The sequence below is a fragment of the Madurella fahalii genome, assembly GCF_045866475.1.
Source record: "Madurella fahalii IFM 68171 DNA, scaffold_2, whole genome shotgun sequence".
Taxonomy (NCBI): Eukaryota; Fungi; Ascomycota; class Sordariomycetes; order Sordariales; genus Madurella; species Madurella fahalii.
The window spans coordinates 4,074,043-4,100,128 of NW_027263972.1; the positions used below are offsets into that span (position 1 = coordinate 4,074,043).

General features: G+C 54.0%; 7 protein-coding genes across 7 annotated transcripts; 2 read left to right on the top strand and 5 right to left on the bottom strand.

The window, feature by feature from the left end:
- Nucleotides 1-719: 719 nt before the first annotated feature.
- MFIFM68171_03959 (uncharacterized protein) lies at nt 720-1,703 on the bottom strand (the record flags this gene model as incomplete). Its single annotated transcript, XM_071059379.1, has 4 exons — nt 720-907; nt 961-1,235; nt 1,301-1,541; nt 1,595-1,703. 4 exons carry the CDS (start codon nt 1,701-1,703, stop codon nt 720-722), a joined length of 813 nt encoding a protein of 270 aa, XP_070915480.1.
- A 6,504-nt stretch (nt 1,704-8,207) lies between these two features.
- MFIFM68171_03960 (Norsolorinic acid reductase) lies at nt 8,208-9,496 on the bottom strand (the record flags this gene model as incomplete). Its single annotated transcript, XM_071059380.1, has 3 exons — nt 8,208-8,903; nt 8,980-9,290; nt 9,355-9,496. The coding sequence occupies 3 exons, from the start codon at nt 9,494-9,496 to the stop codon at nt 8,208-8,210; spliced, it is 1,149 nt and encodes a 382-aa protein (XP_070915481.1).
- Nucleotides 9,497-10,559: 1,063 nt separating this feature from the next.
- On the bottom strand, nt 10,560-12,186 carry SRP54 (Signal recognition particle; the record flags this gene model as incomplete). Its single annotated transcript, XM_071059381.1, has 2 exons — nt 10,560-12,029; nt 12,109-12,186. 2 exons carry the CDS (start codon nt 12,184-12,186, stop codon nt 10,560-10,562), a joined length of 1,548 nt encoding a protein of 515 aa, XP_070915482.1.
- Nucleotides 12,187-14,223: 2,037 nt separating this feature from the next.
- MFIFM68171_03962 (Soluble quino protein glucose/sorbosone dehydrogenase) lies at nt 14,224-15,784 on the top strand (the record flags this gene model as incomplete). The annotated part of the gene is made up of 4 exons (XM_071059382.1): nt 14,224-14,272; nt 14,353-15,017; nt 15,090-15,162; nt 15,249-15,784. 4 exons carry the CDS (start codon nt 14,224-14,226, stop codon nt 15,782-15,784), a joined length of 1,323 nt encoding a protein of 440 aa, XP_070915483.1.
- Nucleotides 15,785-16,082: 298 nt separating this feature from the next.
- MFIFM68171_03963 (Periplasmic binding protein-like II) lies at nt 16,083-17,102 on the bottom strand (the record flags this gene model as incomplete). Its single annotated transcript, XM_071059383.1, has 2 exons — nt 16,083-16,765; nt 16,835-17,102. 2 exons carry the CDS (start codon nt 17,100-17,102, stop codon nt 16,083-16,085), a joined length of 951 nt encoding a protein of 316 aa, XP_070915484.1.
- Nucleotides 17,103-18,952: 1,850 nt separating this feature from the next.
- Nucleotides 18,953-19,399, top strand: MFIFM68171_03964 (uncharacterized protein; the record flags this gene model as incomplete). Its single annotated transcript, XM_071059384.1, has 1 exon — nt 18,953-19,399. The coding sequence occupies one exon, from the start codon at nt 18,953-18,955 to the stop codon at nt 19,397-19,399; it is 447 nt and encodes a 148-aa protein (XP_070915485.1).
- Nucleotides 19,400-19,997: 598 nt separating this feature from the next.
- MFIFM68171_03965 (High-affinity nicotinic acid transporter) lies at nt 19,998-21,714 on the bottom strand (the record flags this gene model as incomplete). The annotated part of the gene is made up of 4 exons (XM_071059385.1): nt 19,998-20,427; nt 20,500-20,890; nt 20,951-21,135; nt 21,203-21,714. 4 exons carry the CDS (start codon nt 21,712-21,714, stop codon nt 19,998-20,000), a joined length of 1,518 nt encoding a protein of 505 aa, XP_070915486.1.
- Nucleotides 21,715-26,086: the final 4,372 nt, after the last annotated feature.

Below are 26,086 nucleotides of genomic sequence, written 5' to 3' on the forward strand. Positions count from 1 at the left end.
AAGTATACCGTCGAATGACTACTTGGGAGGGCGAGTTTTCAAGAGCTCGGATGTTGATTGAGTTTAAATGATATTCTAACGGTAGGACGATTGGTGGTTGGCTGGATATGAGAGTAAGGTAGTATGTTTGGGTCAATGGGCGAGGTTTGTGGGTGCACGTTTAGGTGTGGCGGTGCTTGGCAGAGGTCAATGATGAAATGCGTTATGGGCAGTTAATTAATTGCTGGCATAACAGCTGCACCCGTGGTGGGGACTCCCATATCTGTATATGCCAGTCCTCAATGGCCCCCTCTTCCTTTCTAACTACCCTATACTCCTTACCCTTGCTAGCTGTGGTTTCTGGTTATTATTACGTTCGGACGTTTGAGCAATTATCTGTCCAGCGGAATAGGCGGAATATCTATAGTGGCTACGTGGCGGTTTTATAGACTATATCCATGATCGACACCCTTCAAACACGACCAGAAGGAGAGTTAAGCGTCACAGTGATAAGAATGCCACGTTCTAATACCGAGACAACCGTATCCAGGCTGCCATATACTCTGGACTTCTGAGCATAACCTCATTGATGCATGACAGAGTTTTAAATTGAGCGGACATTATACTAGGATCAGCCCTGTAAAACACCCATGCTGTAACCAAGCTCACTCCACGTGAGCCGTGAACCGCGATCCTTCAGCGTCCAGGTTTGCGGCTGTGTCCCGTACGGGAGTTTCCATCTAGAATACGGGGACAGCAGCATGGCCCACGATGCCCTTGAATCTGACACTGCGCTTGCCAGGAGACGTGGAGTTGGTTATTCTTAAGTATTCGTCGCGGACCATTCCCGAGGTGACGGACAGATCTTCTTCGGTAAAAGGAGTCTCCGGTCTCGTCCAGCCGAGCTCGGTGGGAAGACGTTCGTTCCCTGATGAAATGTCAGTCGCGAGCGCCCAATCCAGTAGCAATGCAGTAACGTACGGAAAAGATACTCGACGAGCCTCCTGTCTACCGTAAGCGACGTTTTATCACCAAGAATGGAGATATAGGCGGCTGTCTCTCCAATGGTGAAGGCCAAACCAAGCTCCGACATGGCGAATTCGGGATTGGTTCTCCGAGACGTGCTCATGCGTCCCGCGATGGCAGCCGCACCGTTTACGGCGTTGATAATGTCGCGACGTCCCCAGTGAGAGCGCGTCTCGTCGAAGACCCTCCGATTGAATACGTCGGCATGTCCAAAGTAATTGTCAAGACGACTGTTGATACGTGTATTAGACACTTTGCTCAACAGCGGGGCTATCTTGTATGCGGATAGACCTACGAGAGACTGGCATCGTGCTCCAGTACGTTGTGGCGGGTAAGATGATCGAGCGAGAACCACGTAGCATTAGGTTCTGGGTTTGTGCCGACAGCAAAGTCGAAGAGGAGGTTTGAGAGACCTTCGTCGAAGTTCGTGGCCGCGGCGAGACCGTCAATCAGATCTTGGTGGGTGATGTACTTGCCCGAGCGAGGCAAGAACCCATGATTCGCGAAGGCGTTCAGGAACGGACATGGACCACGGACTGTCGGGATGTCAGTCCTAGAACATGGACTAAGCAGTGGGAAGATCGTTTACCATCTCCTGCCTGGGGTCCTTGCCACTGCTCGAAAGGGTCACTTCCTTGGGCCGCAACGCATGTAACGGTAGCGGCCACCGTGAAGGAAAGGACTGTAATCGGCTTCATGCTCAAGATGCCACTGATTGCACAAGGGTCAGGTCTCAACGGAAGATGCTGTATCGACGTTGGTGAGAAGATTGAACTCTATTGCGTGGCATGGCATTATTTATATTACAGACGCGGCCGGGTGCAATGTCACGACGGTTAATTGCAAGACGCGCAAACCTTTAGTCGCTTCTTCCATCATTCCAGGATCATATGCCGCAGCTGTCGCCTCGCTGAGCATGGGGGACCACCGGCAGTGCCGGCTACGCCGCAAGGTCGAGAATCCGTTGCTAATTGCAAGCTGTTGATTGGATGCTTGGAGCAGCCCCTGGGCGGGAACCTCGATTTCATTTCAATGTCCGATTCAATCCGACGTAGGCCCATGGGTACGCGAATATGCCTGACCAGGGTCGCCTGCGGACGGGTGTGACTGCACGGTCAAGGTGGATTTTCATCCTACATCCTAAATGCCCAACGTCGTAATAGGATGTGGCAGGACTCGCCGATCGGCATTCTAAAAGTGCCCGCCCCGTCGGAGATGGAACAAAATAATGGTTCCAACGGGGTTACAGGCCAAGGCCCGAGGGCTCCGGGGGGCATTGTTGTTGGGGTTCACGGTAAGAAAAGGTAAGGCTAGGTAGGTACCTATAACAAAATTCTAGGGTTGCCTAGGGATATGGGATGGATGGTACCGTAGCTGACCACCTCGGGTGTGCTCGGGCTGGGATCATTGCATGGCAATACCCCGGGTTGTAACCGATGTTCGAGAAGATGCATGCGAAGGTCTCTGGCCGGTTACGTTCCGCGGATTTGGATCCATACGCGTAAACCGCTTGGCCACTGGCGACGTGCCTCGGTGGTGCCTTGGTCGCAAATGAGCTGCCACTACGGTAATTGGCCGCCCATGCCGAGCCCTTAGACCCGAGTAACGGCGATGCAGCCCTTTTGAATTCCCAAGTCTGCCCGTGCATGTTAGGGTTAAGCGGGTGCAACCCACAGGTCTAACCGTGAGTTGATTTCTGCCCCTTAAGTCCCCAGAAAGAGTCTGTATCATGGTTCCTACACCTATTCATCTTTTCAGCACATTTGGTACCCGATTCGATTTATCAAAGAACCCCACCCTCTTGTCTACGCAGCATGGTAGTTTCTAGGTAGCAATCCGACATGCGGCTGTCGGCTCAGGTATAACAGATTGCAGGAAGATTACGTGTCTAGCTTCATCGGACTGGATGCTGAGGTACGTAATGGAGGGCAACATCTTGCGTGCAGGAAGGGTGGTTTTCGGTTCGCAAATATTGATCGTGAGCGAATACCACTGGGAGGCCGGGGAAGAGCCTGAGGGGTGAGTTTGGGCAGTGCCGAATGGGATTATGGGAAACGCGGCATGGCGTTATAGCAGATTGGGGCTGCGACATCTGGGTAGGTTTATACAAGCTAAGGCGGTACGGGAACTATCGGTCACTAATAGGGAAGGAAGACATTGTGAAGGACCTATAAACCTATAAGGGGCTGTGTGGGTGTATCAGCCATCGAATGAGGCAATGGCCAAGTTAGAAAACTTCAGCTCCTACTTGGAAGTGCAGGTGGCGAAGGTGAAGGGTCTATTTCTCTTTTGCGGTGCATTTTTAAGGCAATCATGCTGGTTACCACTTATATACTTCCCCCTAACTAACAGCCGCTTTAATACCAGCGATCTATGGGATTCCTTGCGTGGGCTATCTGGCAAATACAGTTCAGCACCGGCGACACAGGCGCACAGGTCAGGGGGCAAGTAATCTCAAGAGTGCTACCACAGCCGGATCCACCTCCGCTGCTTTTACCGCGGCCCCTGTAGCTTCTCTGCACATGGACCCTAAAATCTGCCTCGCCGGTTGCAAGCCTGTCGACAAAGCACACTTTATCGTTGCTTAGGTCGAGCGCCCGGGACTTGGTGCTAGCGTAGTTAAAGTACAAGTACAAGTAGAGGTGGAAGTCTCCGTCGAACAGGCTTTGTCCAACACCCTGCGACGGGCTCTTGAAACGGTCCGGCAATAACAAGCACCCAAAGTTACTGCCAGGGTTGGTTGGGGGGGAAGGGGGACGCGTGCAACCCCGCAGCTGGTTGGGTCTGCAGCAGCCGTCGACCTCGTACAGCTCAAGCTGCAAGGTCTTCTCGCTCTCGGACCGGGACGTGACTCTGTGGCAGCTGCGCGCGGGATTCGGATCCGTCGGTGTGCTGCCGCCGTCCAGAGACTAGGTTCCTTGTTTGGAAGGTCAACCAGGCCCTAGGCCCCAGGCGCTGTCTGCTCAGTTGGCTGACTCGGACATCTGGATGTGGATGCCGCGACCAAATATATCTCGCTCGACGGCCTGCTCGGTGGTTTGAAAGGGCGCGATCGCGTTGGGGCACATGTGGAGCTTGCCGATGGCTGTCGTTTCAAGGGGCGTGCAAAGCAGCCTTCTTTGAAGAGTGAGAAAATAACGATGATGTCAGACTTCATCTTGGGTTGCGCGTTATTGTAACCCTACCTCCCTCTCCCCCCCAAAACAAATACCCCTCGGTTCGGTGAACAACCACCCAAACCACCACCGCTAGAACTGCCGCTGCTATTAGCCTTCGCCCTCGGAAACCGTGCAATTCGACGTAGAACATGGCCTTGTTGGAGGGCGAGATTTGACCCTGGGCACTATCAGAGCGGTCCCCGCTGGCGTACTACTTGCGGAAGTATAGGGCGCCCCCGAACGTATTCTGGTTGGCGATCATGGTTGTGGCCGTAAAGAGTTTGAAGCCCATCGGCAGGCTATCAGCAATATGGCTTATTCACAGTGTCCATATTGATGTTCTCAAGCCTTATGTAGTAGCTTAGTCCCGTTATAGATTGAGAAAAGCGTTGTTCTCGGCCAGGGCGGCCGGCAAGCTGCGGGCTACAAGTGGCTGATCCTACCGCTGTGATCTTGAAACTTCTGTAACGTGTGGAAAGTGAGTTCTTGTTGCGAAACATTGCTGTTGTTGGTCAATCCCGTGGATTGGAATTTACCTGTGTAAAGTGATCTCTGCCTTGGTGCGTCATAACATTGATGCCCCGGTCAAATATGTTCCCATCTAGCCACCTGGATGGGGGAGACAAATCAGCGTCAGCATTGTGACATGAGCTCAGCTTTCCCAACTCGGTGGTCTCAATCCGCAGAGCCGCAGTCAGCGCCTCCGAAGAACTCTGACATGGCTATGTGCTGAGCGCGATGTCCGGAACGGACCTGCCGCACAACACGCCGGTCAGAGTCATACGAAGCAGCTCCACTATCGTTCGGATCAACTTCGCAAAACTCAGTACCCCATGCTTGCTCATTTGGTGTCGTTACACAACCAGCTGATTCGGGAGAGCCGAGCACATTCACAATGAAGGCGCTGTCAGCTTTCTGAGTGAAAATCGATCATACCATTAATAGCAGCCACATCCCCGCAAATACAGGTGAAGGTGATTGTCGATCGGCCGGTAGAGCCGGTAAGCAGTTACACGCCGGAGACGAAGCCAACATCAAGCCAGTCATTAACCCCGTGGCAACGACGACATCTCCCAGCAGCATTGAGCCCCCGTGTCCGACGATGATAGCTCGCAGTTGGCCCCATCCAGAGCCTAATTTATGTCCAAGATTTTGTTTGGAGTTCGAATGCTAGTCAGTGGCTCAGGATCGGATCCAGTGAGAGCGGTACGGCATTTATCGCCGCTAGCATCTGAACAGACGTCTACAAGAATACAGACATCGTATTGGTCGAGGCCAGATTCAACCAGGACCAAGCCTCCATTGCCGTGGTTGCAGAAAAAGTTACCTTGTTTCAGGGTGACCATTCACGCGTATCCCTCAAGCATCCCGCCTTGATCGACTGCGCCACGTTGCAAGCGCACCTGCCTAAGCGCGACAGGGGTACCAACTCGATTATGATTATCGTTGGCAATGCCAAAGGGCGGCAACCGCTACACCTCCTCCAACTAAACTGACACAGATAAGGCGGGCATTTTGGCGCTCTACATGAACGATGTCAACATTCTCTGCACTGTTGACAAGGGCGCCAACGCGTGTCCGGAACGTCGCACGCCACGGCAAGCCACGGCGGGTCCGCTGACGTGTTTCTTGCGCGATCCCCGAACTTAAATTGCAGTTCCGCTGCCGGTGGGCGCAGCATGCTGATGCGGCTGAAGTAGCATCCCATCCAGGTGTGTCGGCGGCACAGAAGTGGTCTGGTGACTGGGGTGATCCGAACACGGATCATATGCAGAGGTTGTCCAGCGGGACGAATGTAGAATGCGATCCAGGGCTCGCCGCCAGCCCCTGAGTACGCGTCATAGCCTGAGACACCGATGAACAAGCAGCTTTACGGCGCGGGAGATTTCGGGTGGGCTGAGTGCATGCCTGAAAGTTCGAGGTAAGCCTAGGATACACTCCCTACTATGCTATAATGAGTGGTGAGGAAAATGTTAACTTGGGACGAGCGATGTGTGTCATAACTGGTTATAAGGAAGCGGAATCCGCGATAAGAAAAACAAGGGTTAATTACTACCTGATTTAATTCGATTAAGAGTGACTTGGAAGGGAATTAACGTCAGATAATCACTTATTCAATCCTACAAAATAATATAATACGGCACATAAGCCGCCCATTATGGTGGATTAAAATACTAAATCACAGTGCCACATGTAAAGACAGATACATGAGTTCGTTTGGCCTCTTCTCGTCCCTATGTCGTTGCTTAGGAGGGACAGGATACAAACTTCCCTTGAATTAATATGAACATGATTGTCCCACATCTCAACTCATACCCAAAACTTCCCCTCGTAATGATGAGTTCTGGCGTATCAGTAGATTCCTTTTCTCTAGAAAACACTTTCAATTTACCAACTTTCAATAGTTCTAACCACAAAATTCCCCCTAGCTATTCAACCTCCAAAACCGTACCATGATTGGAACAGGTTCGAGAGCCTCCCTACATACTCTCTGTCTGGTTGATGTAAAATGGTACCATCTCCTCCCTGATCATGAACGAACAAATCCCCGCAGCCGAGCACAATCCACGCATATTATCCCAGACAGAAAAGTCCGCCCGACCATCAAACGAAGTACCTCCAGACATAAGTGTCAGCCGAAGCAAGAGGGTGAAATTCTGCCCTGGATTCCAGTATGACGTGTCGCGGTTCCCTTCGGGTGGGAAAAAAGCAAAAGCCCACTTCCCATACGGCACCTCAGTGCAATCGAACAGTTCACCGTATGGAGGAGAATAGTAGGAGAATTTGGTGATGCATTGTGTCGGGTCTGTTGAGTTGGCATAATCATTAATGTCCCGGATCTCGACGGCCAAGGTATTAAGTGGCTCATCGCGCGAGCCGGCCCCTCTGTCAGGAAGGGCGGAAACGGCGAGTCTGCTGATTTCCCATGGCTGGGATTGAACGGCTACGGCCACCGAAGCCGTGACAGCGGGGAGGAGGATATAGATTAGTCGGCTTGCAATAATCATGCTTGCGAATTTAGGTAGGTGAGGCCCAAAAGTCGAGGAATGGTTTAGGAGCCCTACGCTTTCGGCGTTGTTTGAGCATAATGAATTGGTTTTCGTAAAGAAAGCCGCTGGACCACGTATCCCGTGGGAGTAAGACGGGTCAATTCTGCCGGTTCAAGGAAACGTTAACCATCCCTTACAGGAAGGTTGTAGTGTATCGTATGCCCCCTAGTCTCGCTGAGCACACTCTGTTATACTTGGATAATAAAGCACCCAGCTCTAAAATATTCCCGGCTAAAATTTGTTGCAACCTGAAGTCATTAACTCTCCACTGTGTTAGAGTAGGCGTACGTCAGATCAGCTCCTGAGAAAAGCGTTCCATTCCGTCGAGTGTTCCGTCCAGGATCTTGAAGGACTAGGTGGAACGGTTTCGGCAGCACTATTCTGAGCCGAACCTCTACATATTGCACACTTGGTTATATCTAACGCACTCATTATCATATCGGCAGCCCAAGTCCTGGATCCATGTCCGTGATCCCCGTATGAGATAAACTGAACAGTGAATATGGAAATAAACAGATATTTCTGACGCAATACCCTGCGTGGATATGGTGCTACAATGCTCCAACGTGATGGAACTATAGAGTGCTCGTATTTGCGCCATCGGACCCCCCGGACGGCTGATTCGGCCGTATCCAAGCTCCCTTCCGACAGCGGCCACGATCTGTAGGGGCGTCGTCCCTGAATCAGCGTTGAAACGAACAGACTTTGCGAAACGACTTTCCGCGTATAACCTTGACCTCGCAGGCTGAATGACTAACCCGCCTGTCCCACACATATATCACAAGCGGATATGCGGGTGATCAAAAACAATTGGCTTTTGAAAGGCTATGAACTTCGCATAAAACACCAGTCCACACTCTAGCAAGATTCTCAAGCTCCCTTCAAGCCTATCCTATCATCAAGGAACTGAGCCAGTTCTCACCGTCAGAGGCCTTGCTACCCTAAACTCACAAACTGATAGCGCTGGGGTATTCATGCCCCGTATACCATGACCTCACTCCCTGGAGAAAGGTTTTGGCTCAGGGACATGATCTAGAGTGCCGCCCATGGACAGAAGCCGCACAGCGCCGGGCGTCTCGAGACTATTACTTCCTCCATACAGAAAGTTTGTTGGGAAGCCGGCATCAAAAGGAACAGCGCTCTCAATCTCCCGTATATCATCGTCAGAAAGCTTGATGTTCAGCGCGTCGATGTTGCCCTTGAGATGCGCAATCGTCCGGCACCCGACGATGGGGAAGACGTAGGGTGCCTTGCTGGTGACGTAGGCCAGTGCAACGCTGGTGACAAGCGTGTTCTTGCGCTTGGCCACGGCCTCAAGCGCCCTGCTGACCTTAATATCGGTCTCTGATGCCTCAGTAGCGCGGCCCTCTCTCTTGTCGCTCTGCCGTTGCGCCTCGGTCTTGAACTTCCCGCCGCCCAGGGCGTCCCAGGGAGCCAGGGCCATGCCCTCGGCACGACACATGGGGATAATCTCGCGCTCAAAGTCACGTGCGGCGGCTGACCATCGGCCCTGGTAGACCGAGAACTGTCGGAGGCCGTGGCAGCGGGCATACTCATTCGCCTTGCTTACAACCCAGGCAGGCGTGTCCGAAATACCGAGGAATAAGACCTTTCCAGAGGCCACCAAGTGGTTGAGCGATTGCATAAGCTCAGGGATCGATGTCGAAAAATCCCACCAGTGCACATAGAGCTACGAAAGAAGAAACGTTAGGATTGGGCAACTCGCCAAGAAATGAGGTGAATGAAGCACAAGGGAAGAGACATACAAGGTCGATGTAGTCTGTCTGTAGTTTTTCGAGACTAGCCTTGACCGACATGTGCAGGCTCTTGGGGCCGTTGCCATTGAAGTTGACGAGGATCTTCTGTTTGGGGGGCTGGCCCTCGACGGCCTGGTAGTTGGTGGTGTACTTGGTCGCAATCACCATCTGATCGCGGTTGTTGCGCTTCTTCATCCACGCGCCAATTCGCTTCTCCGACTCTTCGAATTGGTAGTTGTTGGACGTATCGATGAAGTTACCCCCCTGCTCAAAGAAGTAATCGAGGATCTCCTCAGTGGTCTTTTCGTCACAAGCGCCCACTAACAACCGATGATCAGAATAAGCAAAGCTTCGGCTTTGTTTGAATCCGGCTGGAGTGCTCACTGTAATCTCTCCAGGCATCGCCAAAGTTCATGCCACCAAGGCATAGCGGGCTGACTCGAACCGAGGCGGTGGGAGATAGCAAACGATACCGGGCTAGGAGGCTCTGAGGAGCCGGCGCCGGCGGCAACGGACTGACGGGCATTTGTGTTTGAGGGCTCGGTAGCGGTAAGCTTGGAATTAATAATAATAAAACTTCTTTCTTTGAGCAACTCAAGTGTGCTGCGGATGTGTTGATTCCAGTTTGAATTGGGTAGAGAAGGTCTTATACTTATGCGCGTTGGCAACTGACTGAGCCTAGTTAATCCCCGAATTCTTAACTCCGATGAAAAACAAGCCCGAAAAAGATCGCAGAGAAATGCGTGTTAAACCCGATGGTGACCTGAGCAAGGGGCTAACGCGGGGTAGCTTACGAGTCGGAGTATACTGTACACATCATACCCGTTGACCACCAAACCTTCGCTTTCGCTGCAAGCTGGGGGCAGATAGCAGGGACAGCTAACTCATACAGCATACCATTAGATTACCGCATACTCAGACAAAAGGCCATCTGCCACATATTTAAGGGAAATGCGTGTATCAAAAGCGTTCTACTGGGTTGTTTCTTATTGTTCCCTTCGAAATATGTGAGACGGGGCGTCTCTAGTAAACTTACAATATCCAGCGGGAGACGATCATATTAATTACTGTCCTAGGACATTTACGTCCTACAGTAGCAATAGACTGATACACATTCCGCTTCCCCCTTTGGACCTCCTCCAAGCCTGAAGATCTCAGCTCTTCCAGGGTCAATTCGACATGTTGTGTCTGCCGTTGCGGAGATCAGCTTTGGGGCTCTTAGTATCGGATCAAGTCGGAATGCCCTGTATTGGCATGTCACTATAGTACTCCATTTCATCTGGCCACACGGTGCTCGGATTCGCTCCATCCAGATTCCTAGCCACTCCCAGCAGTTCAATGGGGCCGGAAAAAAAATTGCGCGATGACCCTGTCACGCAGTGCACATATCATGTGCTACCTGTGGCCGGCTTCACGGATGCTATGTTCCAAGGTGGTGCGAATCTGGGGTCAGAAGTCGAAACAGTCAGGAGTTTTGCTGCAACCCAGTCTTACCCCATGCCCTACCCTTACGCCAAACAATGCCATCCCTTGGTATAAAATGACGAGAACAAAAGGCTACCTTCGGGTAGCCGCCAGCAAATGGCCGATTATCTCCGCCCACCACGTCCGCCGCCCTGGCCACCCATCATTCCACTCATCTGCCTCATCATTGCGTTCATGTCCATGCCGCCCAGGCCGCCCCCGCCGCCAAACATCTTCATCAAGCTACTCATATCCGGCATGCCGCCAGCCCCGCCGGCACCTCCCATGCTCTGCAACCGCTTCTGCATGGCGGCAAGCTGCTGGGCCTTGTTGCCGCCGGCCATAGCGCTCTGGGCTCTCTGCATGTTCTTCATGTTGCCGCCCATCTTCTTGGCCATGCCGGCCATCATTCGTTGTTGGGTGAGCAAGTCCTCAACCTCGCGGACCGTGGTTCCCGACCCCCTCGCCACGCGCGTCATGCGCGTCGGCTGTTCGACGAAGATCTTGCCGTCGCTATCGAGCTCCTTCTCGGTCATACTGTCGCAGATGTAGATCATGCGCTTAAGCTTGAGCGAGCCCTCCTCGTCGTCCATGCTCTGCATCATGTTACTCATGCCAGGGATCATACCAGCCATCTTGCTGAGGGGGCCCATCTTCATGATGTTCTGGAGTTGGTCACGTAGGTCGCGGATCGTGAAGATACCCTCGGTAATGTGCTTGATGGTCTCCTTTTGGTCCAGCTTCAGGCTCTGCACGTGCTCCACCAACCCCGCCATGTCGCCCATGCCCAAGAGTTTGCTGATGAAATTTCGCGGTACGAACCGCTCCAGATCCAACATGTGTTCGCCAGTACCGATGAAGACAATGGGTGTATGCGTCGCTGCAACGGCTGATATGGCGCCACCGCCAGCGGCGTGGCCGTCCGTCTTGGTAATGATGATGGCACCGAAATCCGCAGCCTCCTTGAACGCCTTGGCTTGGGCCTCAGCTTGCTGACCGATCGAGGCGTCCAGTACCATTATTGTCTCGTCCGGCCGAATGGCCGACTGGATATCCACCATTTCCTGAAAGAGCGCGCTCTCTTGCCTGTGCCGACCCGAAGTGTCAACAATAATGACCTCAAACCGCTCCTTCTTGAACTTTTCAACACCGTCTCGCGCCACCACGGCGGGATCCGTCTCGGTCAGGCTACCATAGTACGGGATCTTGGCCTTGGTGGCGTTCTGCTTCAGCTGGTCAAAGGCACCGGCACGAAAGGTATCGGCACACACGAGGCAGGCACGGAAGCCGCGCGACTGGTAGTGCCTGGCGAGCTTGGTGCAAGTAGTTGTCTTGCCGGCGCCCTGCAGACCGACGAACATGATGACGTTGGATTTGCCCTTCTTGGGCTTGAAAGGCTCGGCATGCGGATCGACGAGGCGGACGAGCTCATCGAAGACGGCTTTCTGGATCAGCCGCTTCTTGTTCACGGCCGGCGGTAGTTCTTTGAAGTTGACGGTCGCGCGGATCGACTTGCGCAGCTGACCGACCAGGCGCACGTTGACATCGGCTTCGAGAAGTGCAGCGCATATTTCCTTGAGCATGGAATCGAACGCCTGCATGCCCGTCAAAGTCAGCCATGATGTCGACGCCGACAGTTGTTGCCACATTTTGTACAGAGAGCTCGGAACTTGCCTTTTCGTCCAGATTTGGCGCTCGTGTCAGGTCACTGACAGCCGCGTTAATGCGGCGACCGAGATCTTGGAGAACCATAGCGAGACGTCCGCGGCTGCGCAGCCGGTAGAAGGTTGGGTATTTGGCGACGTCGTCCTCTGTTGGCGGATGGCAGAAGAAGGGAATGTTGGGGCTCGTCCCCACGACAGATCATTCTTGCCGCTGATGGTGCGCCCGGTCACCGTTGCCGTTTGTTGCCAGGTGGCATACGTTGCTCGTCCGCGTCGAAGGACAAGGGTTAGGGTCCGACTGTCTTCGAATGTCCGGAACCAATTCCACCCTCCAATACTTTTGAGGATGAACCTTCATTGATTTACACTGCATAACAACGGGTTCCGCAAATAACTACCGTCCCGTACCTGGCGCTCAAGACAGACTTGACCATCCGGCGAACTCGTCGAGCGGCATCACCTCAATTGGTGCGGCCATGTTGTCCTCCTTTTGAGAAGTCTCCATAAGCCAGGCCATCTTGGAGCTTGACTTGTGCGTATCCACCGCAGCTTGGTCAAGATATCTATCCGAGTTCAATGTCAGAACTCACGCGCTCGGCCCAAGAATTATTGAAGAAAGACAGGCAGCCTACATTTCCCACACAACAATTAGCGGCTTCTCAGTGCCGCCGGCTCGAAACCACTGATATTTCAAGACCCCAGGCTCATTCTCGCGAACGTAATCGCAAACAGACTGCGCTATCTCTTCAACCTACAACGATAGGTGGGTTTTTGCTTTGTCATTAGAGCTTCTGCGGCTGCGTGCAAGCTTCGACATAACGAGTAGGACTTACACGCGCAATCCTGTCGGGCTTCGGATGAAGCAAAGCGAGATAATGGAGGGGCATTCCTGTCGAGTACTTAGCCGTGTGATACTCATAAACAGATACCCTAATAGAGTGTAGGCAAGTAAATTCGTCCTAGAAGAGGAGGGGATTACAGGCGAGTAGAGTGGACGGTCGTCGCGGACATACTATTATATCAACATATTGAGCAGCACACCAAGGTAAAGGCAGCATGCAGCAGAGGGAAGGCAAGAATAGGCAGAATCACTAGGTCGGAAGAGCAACGTGACGCGTGGCGGGAGATCCAAAGGGTCCCATGCCACATGGCTAGTAGCTTGGTAACTACCTCAGAAGAGCGATATGACACTCCGCCTCATTGCTGCTTTCTCCCAATGCACCAGTATTGGATTCCCGATTCGCCGCTTCTCTCTCATTTACGGTGCAGCGGCCGAAGAGTGAACGGCTCGAGCCAGAATCTAGTCGTCGCACGGTCTGATACTACGAGCATTCTTGTGATAAGGTTGTAGGTAGCATAAGGCGACCGATATGGACTAGTTTAAACCCAAGGGAGGGGATATAACTGCGTGCCGGTTTCGAGGCTCGAGGGCGGAAGCAAATCAGATTTAGGCGCAATCAAAGCTGCAAGAACCCCAGCTCCCAATTCTTAAGGTATCCCACAAAGCGGGGACAATGTCTGGCCAGCAAAGCCCGAAGCAATTGGAGCGCCGGCCTCTGAGAACTGATGGCTCAAGATGGCTAAGATGGCAGTCCGGAGCTAATTAAAATGCTTTCCCGACGGCGTCGGGGTTAGAAGGGAACCCTCTCCCCCTGGGAGCAAATGACAGAAAAATGGCCCTTAATATCGACACAGCGGCCAGCCAATGGTAGTTTCCGCGTGTTTCCCCCTAGCTCCTAGGGGTTGGGGAAAAGTCTGAGGGGCCGGTCGTCGCAGCCTTTTAGAAGCAATCCGGAGCAAAAGTGCCGAACAGGCTATCAACCGCGATATTGAGCCTTTCATTGCGTCGGGGCGGCATCACAAAAATTCAACCATGCGATCGAATCGACCGCACAACTCGACCGAAAGGGCCCACTGGGCCGTCCCAGGTCGGTCTTCGGCACGCCAAGCGATCCAGACTTTATTCTCGGTAGGCAAGGTAACCCATACAAGTATACAAGCACTCGCCATCCGCTTCGCCAAGATGGGGAGTTGATTCTTGGTCGGTTATTATCCTGGATGCGGCTCGCCTTGGCTGCTACTACAGATCGCCAAGTCCATTAGTGGATTCACACGGCTCGCCACCATGCGTTTGTTTGAGATTGCGGCGGCGGCGGCAGCCCTGGTCTGGTCTGGTGAGTCCCGCAGGTCCCAACTCGCTCGGGAGGATCAATCTGGAGGGACTGGGGCGTGCACTCATGGCGCAAATCGACAGGTGTTGATGCTCAATCCGTCCCACAGCTTCCTCTGCCGGGGAGCTGCAGCGGTGTTGGCAATTTCCGCTACCAGCACACGGTCGCGTCAGGATGGTCGGCCATGAAGATCGCCGGCGGCCTGAAGCAGGTGCGCACGATTGTCTGGGACACGGCGGGCAACATGCTGGTAGCGCAGGCCACCAGAGGCATCTCTGTGCACACCTTTGGCGCGGATGGCTGCATCAACAGCACCGCGATGCTCATCTCGGGCAACCAGCTCAACCACGGGCTGGCCCTGACGCCTGACGGTAAGACGCTATATGCTAGCGGCGAAACGTCCGCCTACAGCTGGACCTACGACGCCGCTACCAGGAAGATCAGCAACCAAAAGACGGTTGTCTCGGGCATGTCTACGGGCATCCACTTTACACGAACCATTGCCGTGGTGCCTCAGCAGCCTAACCTCATCCTCCTGCAAGTGGGTAGCAACTCCAACCTTGACATGGCTTCAGCCCAGCCTGGCACGGGGCGGGCCATAATCAAAATCTTCGATACAAGCAAGGCGCCTTCGAATGGCTTTAACTACAACAGAGATGGCGAGGTGTATGGCTACGGTCTGCGCAACACCATTGGCTTTACTGCAGATCCCAGTGGGGTATTCTGGGGGGTAGAGAACAGCGGAGATGTGCGTAACAATGAACCCATGATCCCCCATCCCATGTTGCGGACGGCTTCTAATGGGTGCACAATGTGTCAGGACTTCTCCCGCACGGAGAACGGCCAGCGCAGAGATATCCACCAAAACAACCCGGCAGAGGAACTAAACAACCGTGAGTAGAAGTATCTGCTTATTTCGAGGCGTACCTTTGCTGCTAGACATGTTCCGCTTGGCTAATACCACTACGTCAACCCGCAGTGGGCGACCCCCTCACCGTCCGCGACGCCTGGTACGGCTACCCAACCTGCTTCACCGTGTGGGACGCCTCCAGCTTCCCGGGCGGCAGTCTGAGGACGGGCAGCAACTTTGTCGTGGCGCCCAACTCCTCGTACAACGACGCGTCATGCAACGGCAAGGCAATCCCGCCACGCCTGAGCTTCCAGGCACACTCGGCGCCCATCTGGAACACGTTCGACAAGGACGCCAAGAACATGTACGTCGCGTTCCACGGCTCGTGGAACCGGCAGCCGGCGACAGGCTTCAAGGTGGTCCAGATCCCCTTCACGCGCCTGGCCAACGGCAGCTACGACCCCGTCGCCCCGGCCGACAGCATGACGGGGTACCGCGACATCTTCAGCGCCACAAACCCGTCCAGCTGCACCGCGATGGGTCTGACCATGAGCAACTGCTTCCGTCTGACCGCCGCCGCTTGGGACCCCGCCGGAAGGGGCCTGTTCGTGGGCAGCGACAACAGCGCCGAGGGGGAGATCTATGTTTTGACCCCGCAGTCTTAAGACGGAGGCTGCGTGCGAGCTCCCAGCCTCTCAGTTGTGTTAGCGAAGACTAGATTTTCCGAGGCTGCACTAGGCATAAATTTGGTACACATGGTAAATAGTACTACTAGTACGTACTGTACATTCTGCAAGTCAAGGTACTCTTCGTACCACCCCGTGTTATCAGCCGTGAATGCAGCCCAAGAAAGGTTGGCATCCTGTGCGTTCCTTTAGTAGGGTATTTTATTTCCTGAGTCAGCGCTTGAGCGCGCTTTCAGATCATTTGGGCCTTCAAGGCTGCTGCCCCTGCGCCGTTGAGTCACCGCTGCCTCGCAATCATGTCCTCGGGCTTCATCCCCTTGCCCTCAACGAGAACAGCTGCTTTGTAGAGAGTCCTCGCCGTGCTCGATATCACCTTGGGGTCTACCCCCTGGGTCCTCTCGGAGAACTTGACCGTCCCCAACCACTCTCGCGCATCATCCTCCGAATAGTCTAGCTCGGTGCTAATGTATTTGACCGCCTCGTCTTTGTTCTCGTTGAAATGTTTGATGCCCAGGTTGAGTTTGTCTAGCAAGTCGTCCACGCGCGGATCCAAGCTAGTGCCATCTCCGTCACCGCCACCGCCGCCGAGGAGGCTGGTGGAGGCGACAATCTTCCAGCTGCTCCACGGTGTATAGATCTCGCCCACCTTGCGGATTTCGCCCGAGTCGTAGTAACGCTTGGACGTGAAGTACTCCCACATGAAGAAATCCGCCTCGCCCGAATTGACGGCCTTCCGCAGGTTCTCGAACGTGTTGAGGACGACAAACTCCGAGTAAGGGGATTCCTGCTCAGAGTCGGTGCCGACACCCGCGGTAGGAAATAGCCAGCTACACTCGTCAGCCAGGACATAGCCCATCACATAACTGCCGGACCCGATGCGTGATACACCAATCTTCGCACCATTGAGTGAATCAACCGTCCGGATCTCAGCCCGGTCAGCGCCGGTCGAGATTGCCCAGCCTGGATGGGGGCAGCGTCAGCATCACGAGACATAGTTGGCCAAAGACGAGGGGCTGGCGTGGCACCTACATAACGGGGTCTCGACGTAGGTGCCTACGAGCCTATACCCGCCGTCCCCCTCGGATCCCTGGGCCTTTCCCAGGCCGGCCACCCACCCCTCAGTAAGACCGATGCCGACATCGATTTCTCCGCCACGCAGCGCTGTGACCATGTGACCGGTGCCGGACGGGAACGGAATCAGCTCGGCATCCAAACCATAATGTTTCTTGGCGAAATAGAGAGGCGTCGAAAAGTGCTCGGGGACGAAGCCGATTCTGAGCGGTCGAGGAGAAGCCATGGTGTGTGTGGGTGGTTTTGATGCTGATACACGATTTCACTTCTGCATAAGACATGTAGATAAATCTCAGCAGGGGCTGAGCAGCCACTTTTAGCCAGTGAAAATGTACAGACGAAAATGACGCAATGCGGGGCGTGGTAGCGGGATATGGGAACAGATATTGGACCCACCAGTTGTTTGTTAATTACTTTGCTCCCTCCACCATCTATCTACCTTACTGTTGCTTCGATATACTATGTATCGGGTCCTGTGTGTGATAATTCAAGCGTAGAATCAATGCTATGGAGGTACCTTACCCTGTGGCTCTGGTGGTATCCATTTAAGCAACTCGTCGTTATGTATGGCAAACTGAGTAAGGAGTACTGGGGAAAAAAGAAGGAAAAAAAAAAAAAAAAAAAAAAAAAAGGTCTTATAGCACAACACCTTGCGTTAACAAGATACTAGCAGTTCGTTCTTCAAGCTTCTCTAGAGTCCTAGTAGCGGTTAGCGAATAGTATTTCAACGCCAAGCATGGCCTTTGTCCCCCGGCACTCCTTGGAGGACATCTCCTGTGCTAGGGAATTACTGTGGCTGCTCTGGTTTCCGAAGCGGCTGCAAAAAAGTGAATCCCAACTATTTATCCGCCACACATTAATGCGCTTGTTTCTGTCGTTGGATCAAACAGAGGCTTTCGCGACAATCAACCTACTACTGCTTGAACTAAGTACTGGGTAAGGTAGTCAACGCATTTGTCGGCCCCAGCAACTTGCGGTAAGCCGGCACATCAGTCCCGCCGGCAACAAAGCTGAGTTCCAACTAAACCCCAGCCGAAAAAATAAGCAGTTACGCCATCGACCGGAGCACGGGCGTATTTTGCTTGTCTTTGTAAGGCAATTCTGGCAAAGGGAGCAGGGTCTGAGGCTTTGGTAGGACAGGAAAGGATACGAGTATTGGCCATAATGGCACCGTACCTCATGATTCCTTGACATGTTACTCGGTGTCGTTATCCATGTTTGCCATCGTGGTTGCAATGGTCCGATTGCACCTCAGTCGATGCGATATTGGAACGATGATACCTAACCAAGTGTATTGCTAGAGCCAAGAGTTCGGCGTACGGCAGCATTATTGCAACAAACTTGCATCCCCCAGCCGGACACGCCCTGAAGCATTGCTTGGGCCCCCAACTTAACTCCATCTCTTGGTCTATGTAGAGACCCCATGATAGCAAGATTCGAGTATCCAATGTGAGCTTTTCCTCGATGGCCGGCCCACAAACGGAACGGCGGAACGCGCAGTGGCGTAATTAATACGTATACGCTCAACAGCGTAATTGGTACCTCATCCGCTCAACGGCATCCCTGTCCGCGTAGACATACCATGATCCGCAAGCGCAAAGTGCCCCCGTGCATCATCATCGGCCAATGACAGAGAAAATCCCGTCCGGTGTGTACGTCTTGCTTTCGGTTGAGGTGGGTGTCGTGGTAGAGTGAACGCGCAGAGAATTACTCGGACTAAAAATAGGACGAATGGCAGCTGCTGTCCCGGTGCCTGGTCGCCCCAAAAGGTAAACGGGGAGCATTTCCGGCTTGGCTTTGAGACAGTTAGCAGATCATTGTCCTCTCACGTAACACCGTAGCACCCAAAGAATTGGAAAAGATTCCTGGTCCCGACACCCATTCATTTCAGCCGAGCCAAACACGAGAATTCCGATGGCCACCATGCCCACATCCACGTCAAATATGACACCGAGTGGCTGAACCCTGAAGACGGGGGGGGCTTCGAGTATATAATCGAGGGCGCTGCCCGTACAACCGAGAAACCCAAATTCCACTCACAAACGCAAAGCTGGCCAACATCTCATGCAGCCGACCATGCATTATCTTTCGCTTGCCGTCGCCGTGCTCCTCGGAGCAGCCACATTGGCCTCGGCCGACAAACGGCCGTGTGGCTTCAAGATTGCCCCTTGCCCAGCCGGCGAAGTCTGCGAGAAGGTGGACCCGAGCTGTGACCGAGGCGAGAACTGCGCCGGCTTCTGCGTCCCTGAAACCCCGAAGCCCCCACGGCCCCGATACCCGTCCTGTGGCGGATACCGCGTCGAGCCCGTTACGTGCCCCGAAGCCGACCAGCTCTGCATCGACGACCCGTACGCCAACGGCTGCGGCATGGCTTGCGACTTGCCCGGAATCTGCGTGACGCCCGTCTTTTGCGGCGGTTTCGCCGGCATCCAGTGCGAGGACGGCAAGATGTGCATCGATGACCCGAGGGACGATTGTGATCCGATGAATGGAGGAGCAGACTGTGGTGGAATATGCGTCTGAGGGGCTGATGGGTTCCCGTCTCGGTGTGCTAGGAAGAGATCCAACAAGGATAACCAAGTATCGTGAGGCCCATTGTACCACTCTTGGTCAGCCACCATACTAGGAGCAGGGTTATTGGTTTCTTCCAATGGTCAGAATAGTGACGGAAAAGCATATTCAAGAAGCCAAGACTCACTTGATCGTATCTTGCTAAATACAACGCAACTTCCCAGCTTCCATCAACTCTGTCAGAAGTTAACTCGGTGCCTTGATCCTGGAGCAGCGTTAGGAGTCCTGAGACAGCACCTCATCAACGAAGAAGAAAAAAGAAAAAAGAAAAATAAGCTGACGGCAGAGTAGTATATGATATTGACTGGGTTGTCGTGCTCGGCCGAACGGCTGGACCGTACTGGCAAACCAGGGTTTGCTCCGGTGCTCTATTATTTTTGATCGCTATCTTTTTGCCATGACCGTCTCAACTGGACATCAGGTAAGGGCTGACACAGATGAAAGTAACAGCGGCAGATCCCCACCGCTTCTTCAACTGCTTTATCAAGGTATCTTAGGCCGCGAGGGCTATAGCATGAAGGATAGGAAACCCATTAAAAAGAAAATCTCCTCAGATGGTATAACGGAAGAATGTGGCGTAGTCTCCCTTCTCACGCTCTGCAGTCCTCTCATCCTCGGTGTACTCGCTCGGCGGCTTGTACTCGCGGTCACGGCGGGCGTTCTCGCGGCGCAGATAGATGTACATGATGACCGAGAGTACCAAGGCCATCGCTTGGAAGGCAAGCAGGACGGCGAAACCGGGGATGAATCTCGGCCGATCCTTGCTGAGGAATAGGTATGCTGCGATAGCGCCGCCCAAGTTACCGAAGCCGACATGCATAGCGATGCCCACGCCGCGTTTGAGCGAACCGCCAATGTTGTTGCCATTCCAAGCAACACCCTGCGGCACGTTGGGGTAAATGCCTGAAGCGAGCAAGAAACAGCCAATGTACCTGACGGCCGAGTTCTCCGTCACCATTAGCATGATGAGGCCCACAATTCTGTCATCGAAGTTAGTGCCATTTTCTTTCTGGCCTTGTTTGGGTCTGTTTTGTGGGTGGGGGACCACATACGCCATAACCATAAATCCAATCATGAAGATGCCGCGTTGGCCAATCTTGTCGGCATACCATCCGGCGCCGACACAAAAGATGCAGGCCACAACGTACGGCGGCACGGTCAGCAGCTGCGACATTTCAGGCGAGGTCGCGGTGCCGAGGTTATTGATGATGGTCGGCAGGAAGAGCGAGTACGAGTACAAGCCGGTGTAGACGCCAATGGTGATGAACATGTGCACCCAGATCTTCCAATCCTTGAGTGCGGCCCAGAAATACTTCACATCGAATTCGTCGGCGAGCGAGGAGCGGTCGAGCTTCAGACGAGCCTGGACTTCATCACGCTCCGCTGGGGTCAGGAACTTGGCTGTTGCCGGATAGTCTTGCATCACCATATATGCGATAAGCGCTGCAGGAGCGAGGTTAGTCCTCTAGTCTTAGGGGCGGCATGGGTGGAGACGCAACATACCGACGGCGAATGTCAAAAGACCCTCCAAGATGAAGATCCATTGCCAGCCAGAGAGGCCGCCAACACCGCCCATATCCATGATGCCACGGGCGAGGAGGCCACCAAACGCGCCAGCCGCCGTCGCTGCCGAGAAGAAGATGGCCATGCGGAGACCGCATTCATGTCGTCTGTACCACATGGTGATGCTGGCCACTTGTCGTTAGTGATAAAATTCCCCCAAGTCCCGTCGGGGAGGTGCAGTCGACGGCTTACTAGTAGGTAATGCCGGGGAACAAACCGCCCTCAGCAATGCCCAGAGCGGACCGGCAGGCCATCAAACCCGCGTAGTTATTGACGATACCCATGAGCGTGGTGCAGATGGCCCACGCAACCATGATGCTGGGGATCCAGATGGAAGGGCGCCAGCGCTTCATGGCCATGTTGGAGGGGATCTCGGCGGCGACGTAGAAGGGGAAGAAGATGGCGAGCGCGTCATTGTATTGCAAGCTATTCCTGTCAATGTTGAGGTCCTCTTCGAGTGTATCTAAGCGGGCATTGCCGATATTTGTGCGGTCCAGGAAGGAAAGGAGGTATAGCAGAGACAAGAACGGGATCAACGTGATATCGATCTTCCGAATCAACCTCTTGGTTGTGCTCTCGTCCCAGCCCGCGCTCTCCACCTGAATGTCGCCAGCCGCCACCTTGGTGGTGACCTTCTCGTTGGTGACGCTGTCCGACTCAGTTGTCGGCACGTCTGGGGCCGATACCTCGGGAGGGGAACCCATGATCGGTAGGTAGTCGTATGGAAACGGCCGAATCAAGCAAATCTGTGTAAGCACAAGGCTGTCGGCGGAGGGGCAGGTCTGGCGGTAGTGGCCGCGAGATACGATAGGAAGCCCTTTGCGTACACTGAAGTACTTCGGGGGGATGGAGCAGCTTCTTAAAGGCAACGTTGGGCTGGCTGAGCTGAGGAGGCGAGCTCACCGCCCCGTCTTCTACCCTATAGGACCGAGACCTGCTGCCACTGAGACACTGAGAGACGCGGGCGATGTCGCAACGCCGTCGCCAGTCCCAGAACAGGGGACGGTTGCATCGTTTGGCAATATCCATGGGAATCCTGGCTTTTCGGTAGCAGAGGATCCACTTCCCCGTGGCCCGCCTGTATACGTACATTACAGCATGTACATTGTCCACAGGCAGCCATGCCTTATCGTCGATCTGTATCCAGGTGACCCGGCTCAGCGCAATAACTCAGGTACCTCAGGATAAGGCTGTACAACGTACCCTGAGTTGACCGTCGATCCTGTGGAGAATGGATTGATGAGGGACGAAGCGCATGGTCAACCAGTGGGGCAGGTTTCAGCCATCACCCGCCGAGCGTGGGACGTAGATATCGTGGCCATCCCCCTGGCCTCATGTTATCAGACACAGAACAGACGGCGGTGCCGGAAGCGGAAAGGGATCAGCGAGCTGGCTGCTAGTCCAGTCACGGCGATAAGCTGCCAAGGCTCTTTACCAGGCCGGCGCAGTAACTGGCACCGCATCTGTGTTTGGTTCCCTCATCTGGCAAAGAGCGAGCAGTGAGCAAGGCATTATCAGAGAGCACAAAGGACGGGCCGATGGGCAAGGAAGGCTCTCTCCATCGTCCATGGTTGGCCAATCCGCCGGGGTAGGCGAAGCGGTCTTGGCTGCAGGGCTCATGCCCTGGAGGCATGCGGGGAGCCTCTTTTTGCGAGATTGGGCGCGGGGCCTAGACCGAGCGGCCAGTCAGCAGCAGAGGTGTGCGCCATTAGGGAGCCCGGATCTGTCCAACACGTCCGGCTTGGCAGCGGCGGAACCCCGTCATTGGGCGGCTCGCGAGCCTCAGAACATCTCGGCGACATGGTCCACGATGCCCAGTAACGCCCAGCACACCAGAGCGTGGCCAAGCAGACGAAATCTCATCCCCGCACGTGGCTGCCACCAAACGGCGCGCCGGGTGAAGCCTTCGGGCAGATGGATAAATCCTGAGCCAGGGAGCAGGCATGAATTGTGGCTGCGTCTGGTGTAGGGGCCATCAGAAGGGGGGAAAGCGTCGGCCGTGCCCAGATCGATTTCTGCTGCCGGCGGTTGCTAGCGCTGTTCGACACGTGCCAGATCGGAAGCCACCCCGACGAGCCAAGGGAGGGCGAAAGAACACTTCTGGAAGCAGCGAGATGGGACCGTAGTAGGGGCACAGACGACGCGCTGAGATCGAGGCTTTGAGAATGGGAAATTTGTTTTGTCCCTGGTGTAACCGTGGCAGGCATATACACTTCGCGTTGGTGCAAGAGTGCATCTGAGTTAGAGGCGACTCTGTTATCGCTGCCTGGTTGCACAGCGTATTGCAATATCGAATTTGCATTTTGTTGGGACCAGCGCAATGGAAGACACGAAAAGATGAGGAAGGTGGGAGGCAAAGGTGGGAGAGGTACCTGTAGGACGGCCCAGCCGATTTCGCAATGCAACAAGGAAAAAAAGAAAAAAAAAAAAAAAGACTGGGAAAGTTGCGCCAACTGTTTCGTAGGTGGGGGTGCCCCTTGGCAGCGTACTGTGCTGTACTGTACCTGCACCTCGAGGGAGGACCAGAGCAAATGCGGTTCAAGCCTCGAGACGCGGGAGCCAGCGCTTGGTTCCCCAGATTGCGTTGGCCTCGGGCTCCTCCATCCACAAGCCAACGGCCTGGCCCGCAATTTCCCCGGAGTGCACAGCACACACACAGAAGCCTGGACCTCGCTGGACCAAGGCACCCGGTAGCTCTGGGACCTGGGTTCTAGGCCCTTCCCATTCCGATCCACTTGGCCATGCCCCAAGTTCAAGCCCTCTATCATGCCGCCCATAAAAACCCCTCTTCCCCATCTGTTTATTTTTAATCTTTTTTAGTATTTTTTTTTCTTTTTCCCCCCGCCTCCCCGCCTCCCCGCGGCTTCCTTGGTCAGCCGATAGCAGTCGGGGTGCTGACAACATGCATTAGTGCGTGAGATGCTCATCATGGTACTCGGTGGGATTGTCCGGTTGAACTAGGGTGTGCGGGACCTTGGCGTCTGTTGGCCCGTCATCCCAAGCACGCCCAGCCCATCGTGCTTGGGTCTCGTTTCTTGACCTGGCCAGCACGGAATGACATTCACGGAATCCCGTACACACACCACGACCAATCTCTGCCGGCCAAGCATTGGGGCTTGACGTACTGTCAGCGCTTAGGTGCCGCGTTACTCAGGTTGGCAAAGCCCGCGTGCGGCGCTGGTCCGCCCACCCGAAAATGCAGTCGCGACTGCCGGTCGCGAAGCCTTGGTGTTTGTGACCAAGGCGCGCCCAGCGCCAGGAATGGCAGGTCCTCCGGCCAGGTCCCAAGGCGCTGAACGAGATGCGCAATCCTCTGCAATCGCCAGAGCCAGCCAACGGTTTGCCGCACCGGACAAAAGGTCCCTCAGCATACAAGACTTACCACAGTAGTCCGGCTGCGGAGATTGCTTGCGTCCCCTATTTGCTGCAGCCTAGATAGCTTCCGAACGGCTCACCAGACTCAAAGCCGTAAGGAACAGCAGCGGCCTTGTTTGCCCATATCGAATAGTGTAGACTCGGATGATGTGAGCAAGAAAGAAGGTATGTCTGCATTGCTTACGACGACTGCATATCCCGGACCCTCCTTTCCAGCCCTCATGACGTCGATGGCGGTACTGCTCTTCATCCTTCGATCAGAAACCCCCGGCAACTATGTCGCCAGGTGCCTGGGTAGTTCGCGGCTGGTGTGAACAGGCTTCGTTCTGCAGCCACCTGTCTTTCCCACAGCACCCATGGCGAACACACATTTGAGCTGATACGACAAGCCCTTGGCATTGCGAGTTCCGTTTGATTTCCCAGTGTGCGTCGCAACGTCCCTCGGTTGGCTCCGATTCGCAGCTTAGACCCAAGGCTAAACATGGCCCATCCTTACACATGTCGCCAACCAATAAATGAGCCTCCTAACACCTGCCAGAAACCTGGGAGTCGGATCTCCCCAGGGCAGTGGATAGACAAGCGTTGCAGTCAGGAAAGGAGAGATGGCAAGCACGCAAGGAACCCTTGCCCAATCGCATTCTCGTGTAAACCCGTAATTTGCGTATACAGGCTGGCTGCACCGTCGGTTAAATGGAGTTCGCATGAGATTCAGCCCGTCCTATCGACCACCCCGTACTTGTTCCGGGACGGCTGATCCTAGCTTTTGGGAACCGCAGTGTCCGTCTCTCAAATTGCCCGGCACGAGGCCAGACCCGGCCAGATCGCACAGCGAAGCGAACGGAGGGGAGATGTCCAGCCGCTCCGAAGACTGCCGCCGCAAAAGGACTAGCGGTATATGCCTAACTCCGCCTACTACTTGCCCACAACGCGCATCGAGTCCTCCCTGCACTGTTTACACCATGTTTAGTAATTATACCATGATGTTGTTCATATCGTTTGCGTACGAATGCATCAAGATGGTGAACAACTTGACAGGTTCGAGACTTAACTGAATCGTACTGATAGCTGTTGAAGTTGGAAACGAATTTGTGCACCTAGGTAGATGAGTTTTGCCGCTGTCCTTAATTCTACAGGAATTCTAGCCCCGAAGTCAAGATTTAATAAATTGTTCGAGTCATTAGGCACACATATGTGAATAAACTACCCTCGGATCAGCTAACAGCCCTACCTACGGGTTGAACGTTGAGGCACTACGCCCAGTCGTTCGCGAGTATCTAATTATCTCACGAGATCCAAGATTCAGGTATCCGTATGGAATCGCGTAGTAAACGGAATCTCGGATAACAGGAGGCGTCGCCACTCGCGGCCGCATACGATCAGCAACGCTCGGTTAGGACTGCAAAGACGTGACGTTTAACCTGATCCTACGTATATAGGTAGTACGGCAAAGTTGGAAGGACTTCAAACCGCCGGTCTAAGGCTCAAATCTTGCCTGGTGAACGGGTTAGGTTACTAGGCTATATCTTATGTGTTGCGAAACAACTTCAACTTCTGCATATCGGTGAATCCGATGTGTTTTAGTAGACGCACTTTCCTACAGGTCGCACAACTAGCAGGTGTTGATATTCGGCGCTTCGCTCGTCGTGCGAATGTCGGATGTCTATCCTTGAAAGAATAAGGAAGGTGGGAATGGGGCACAAA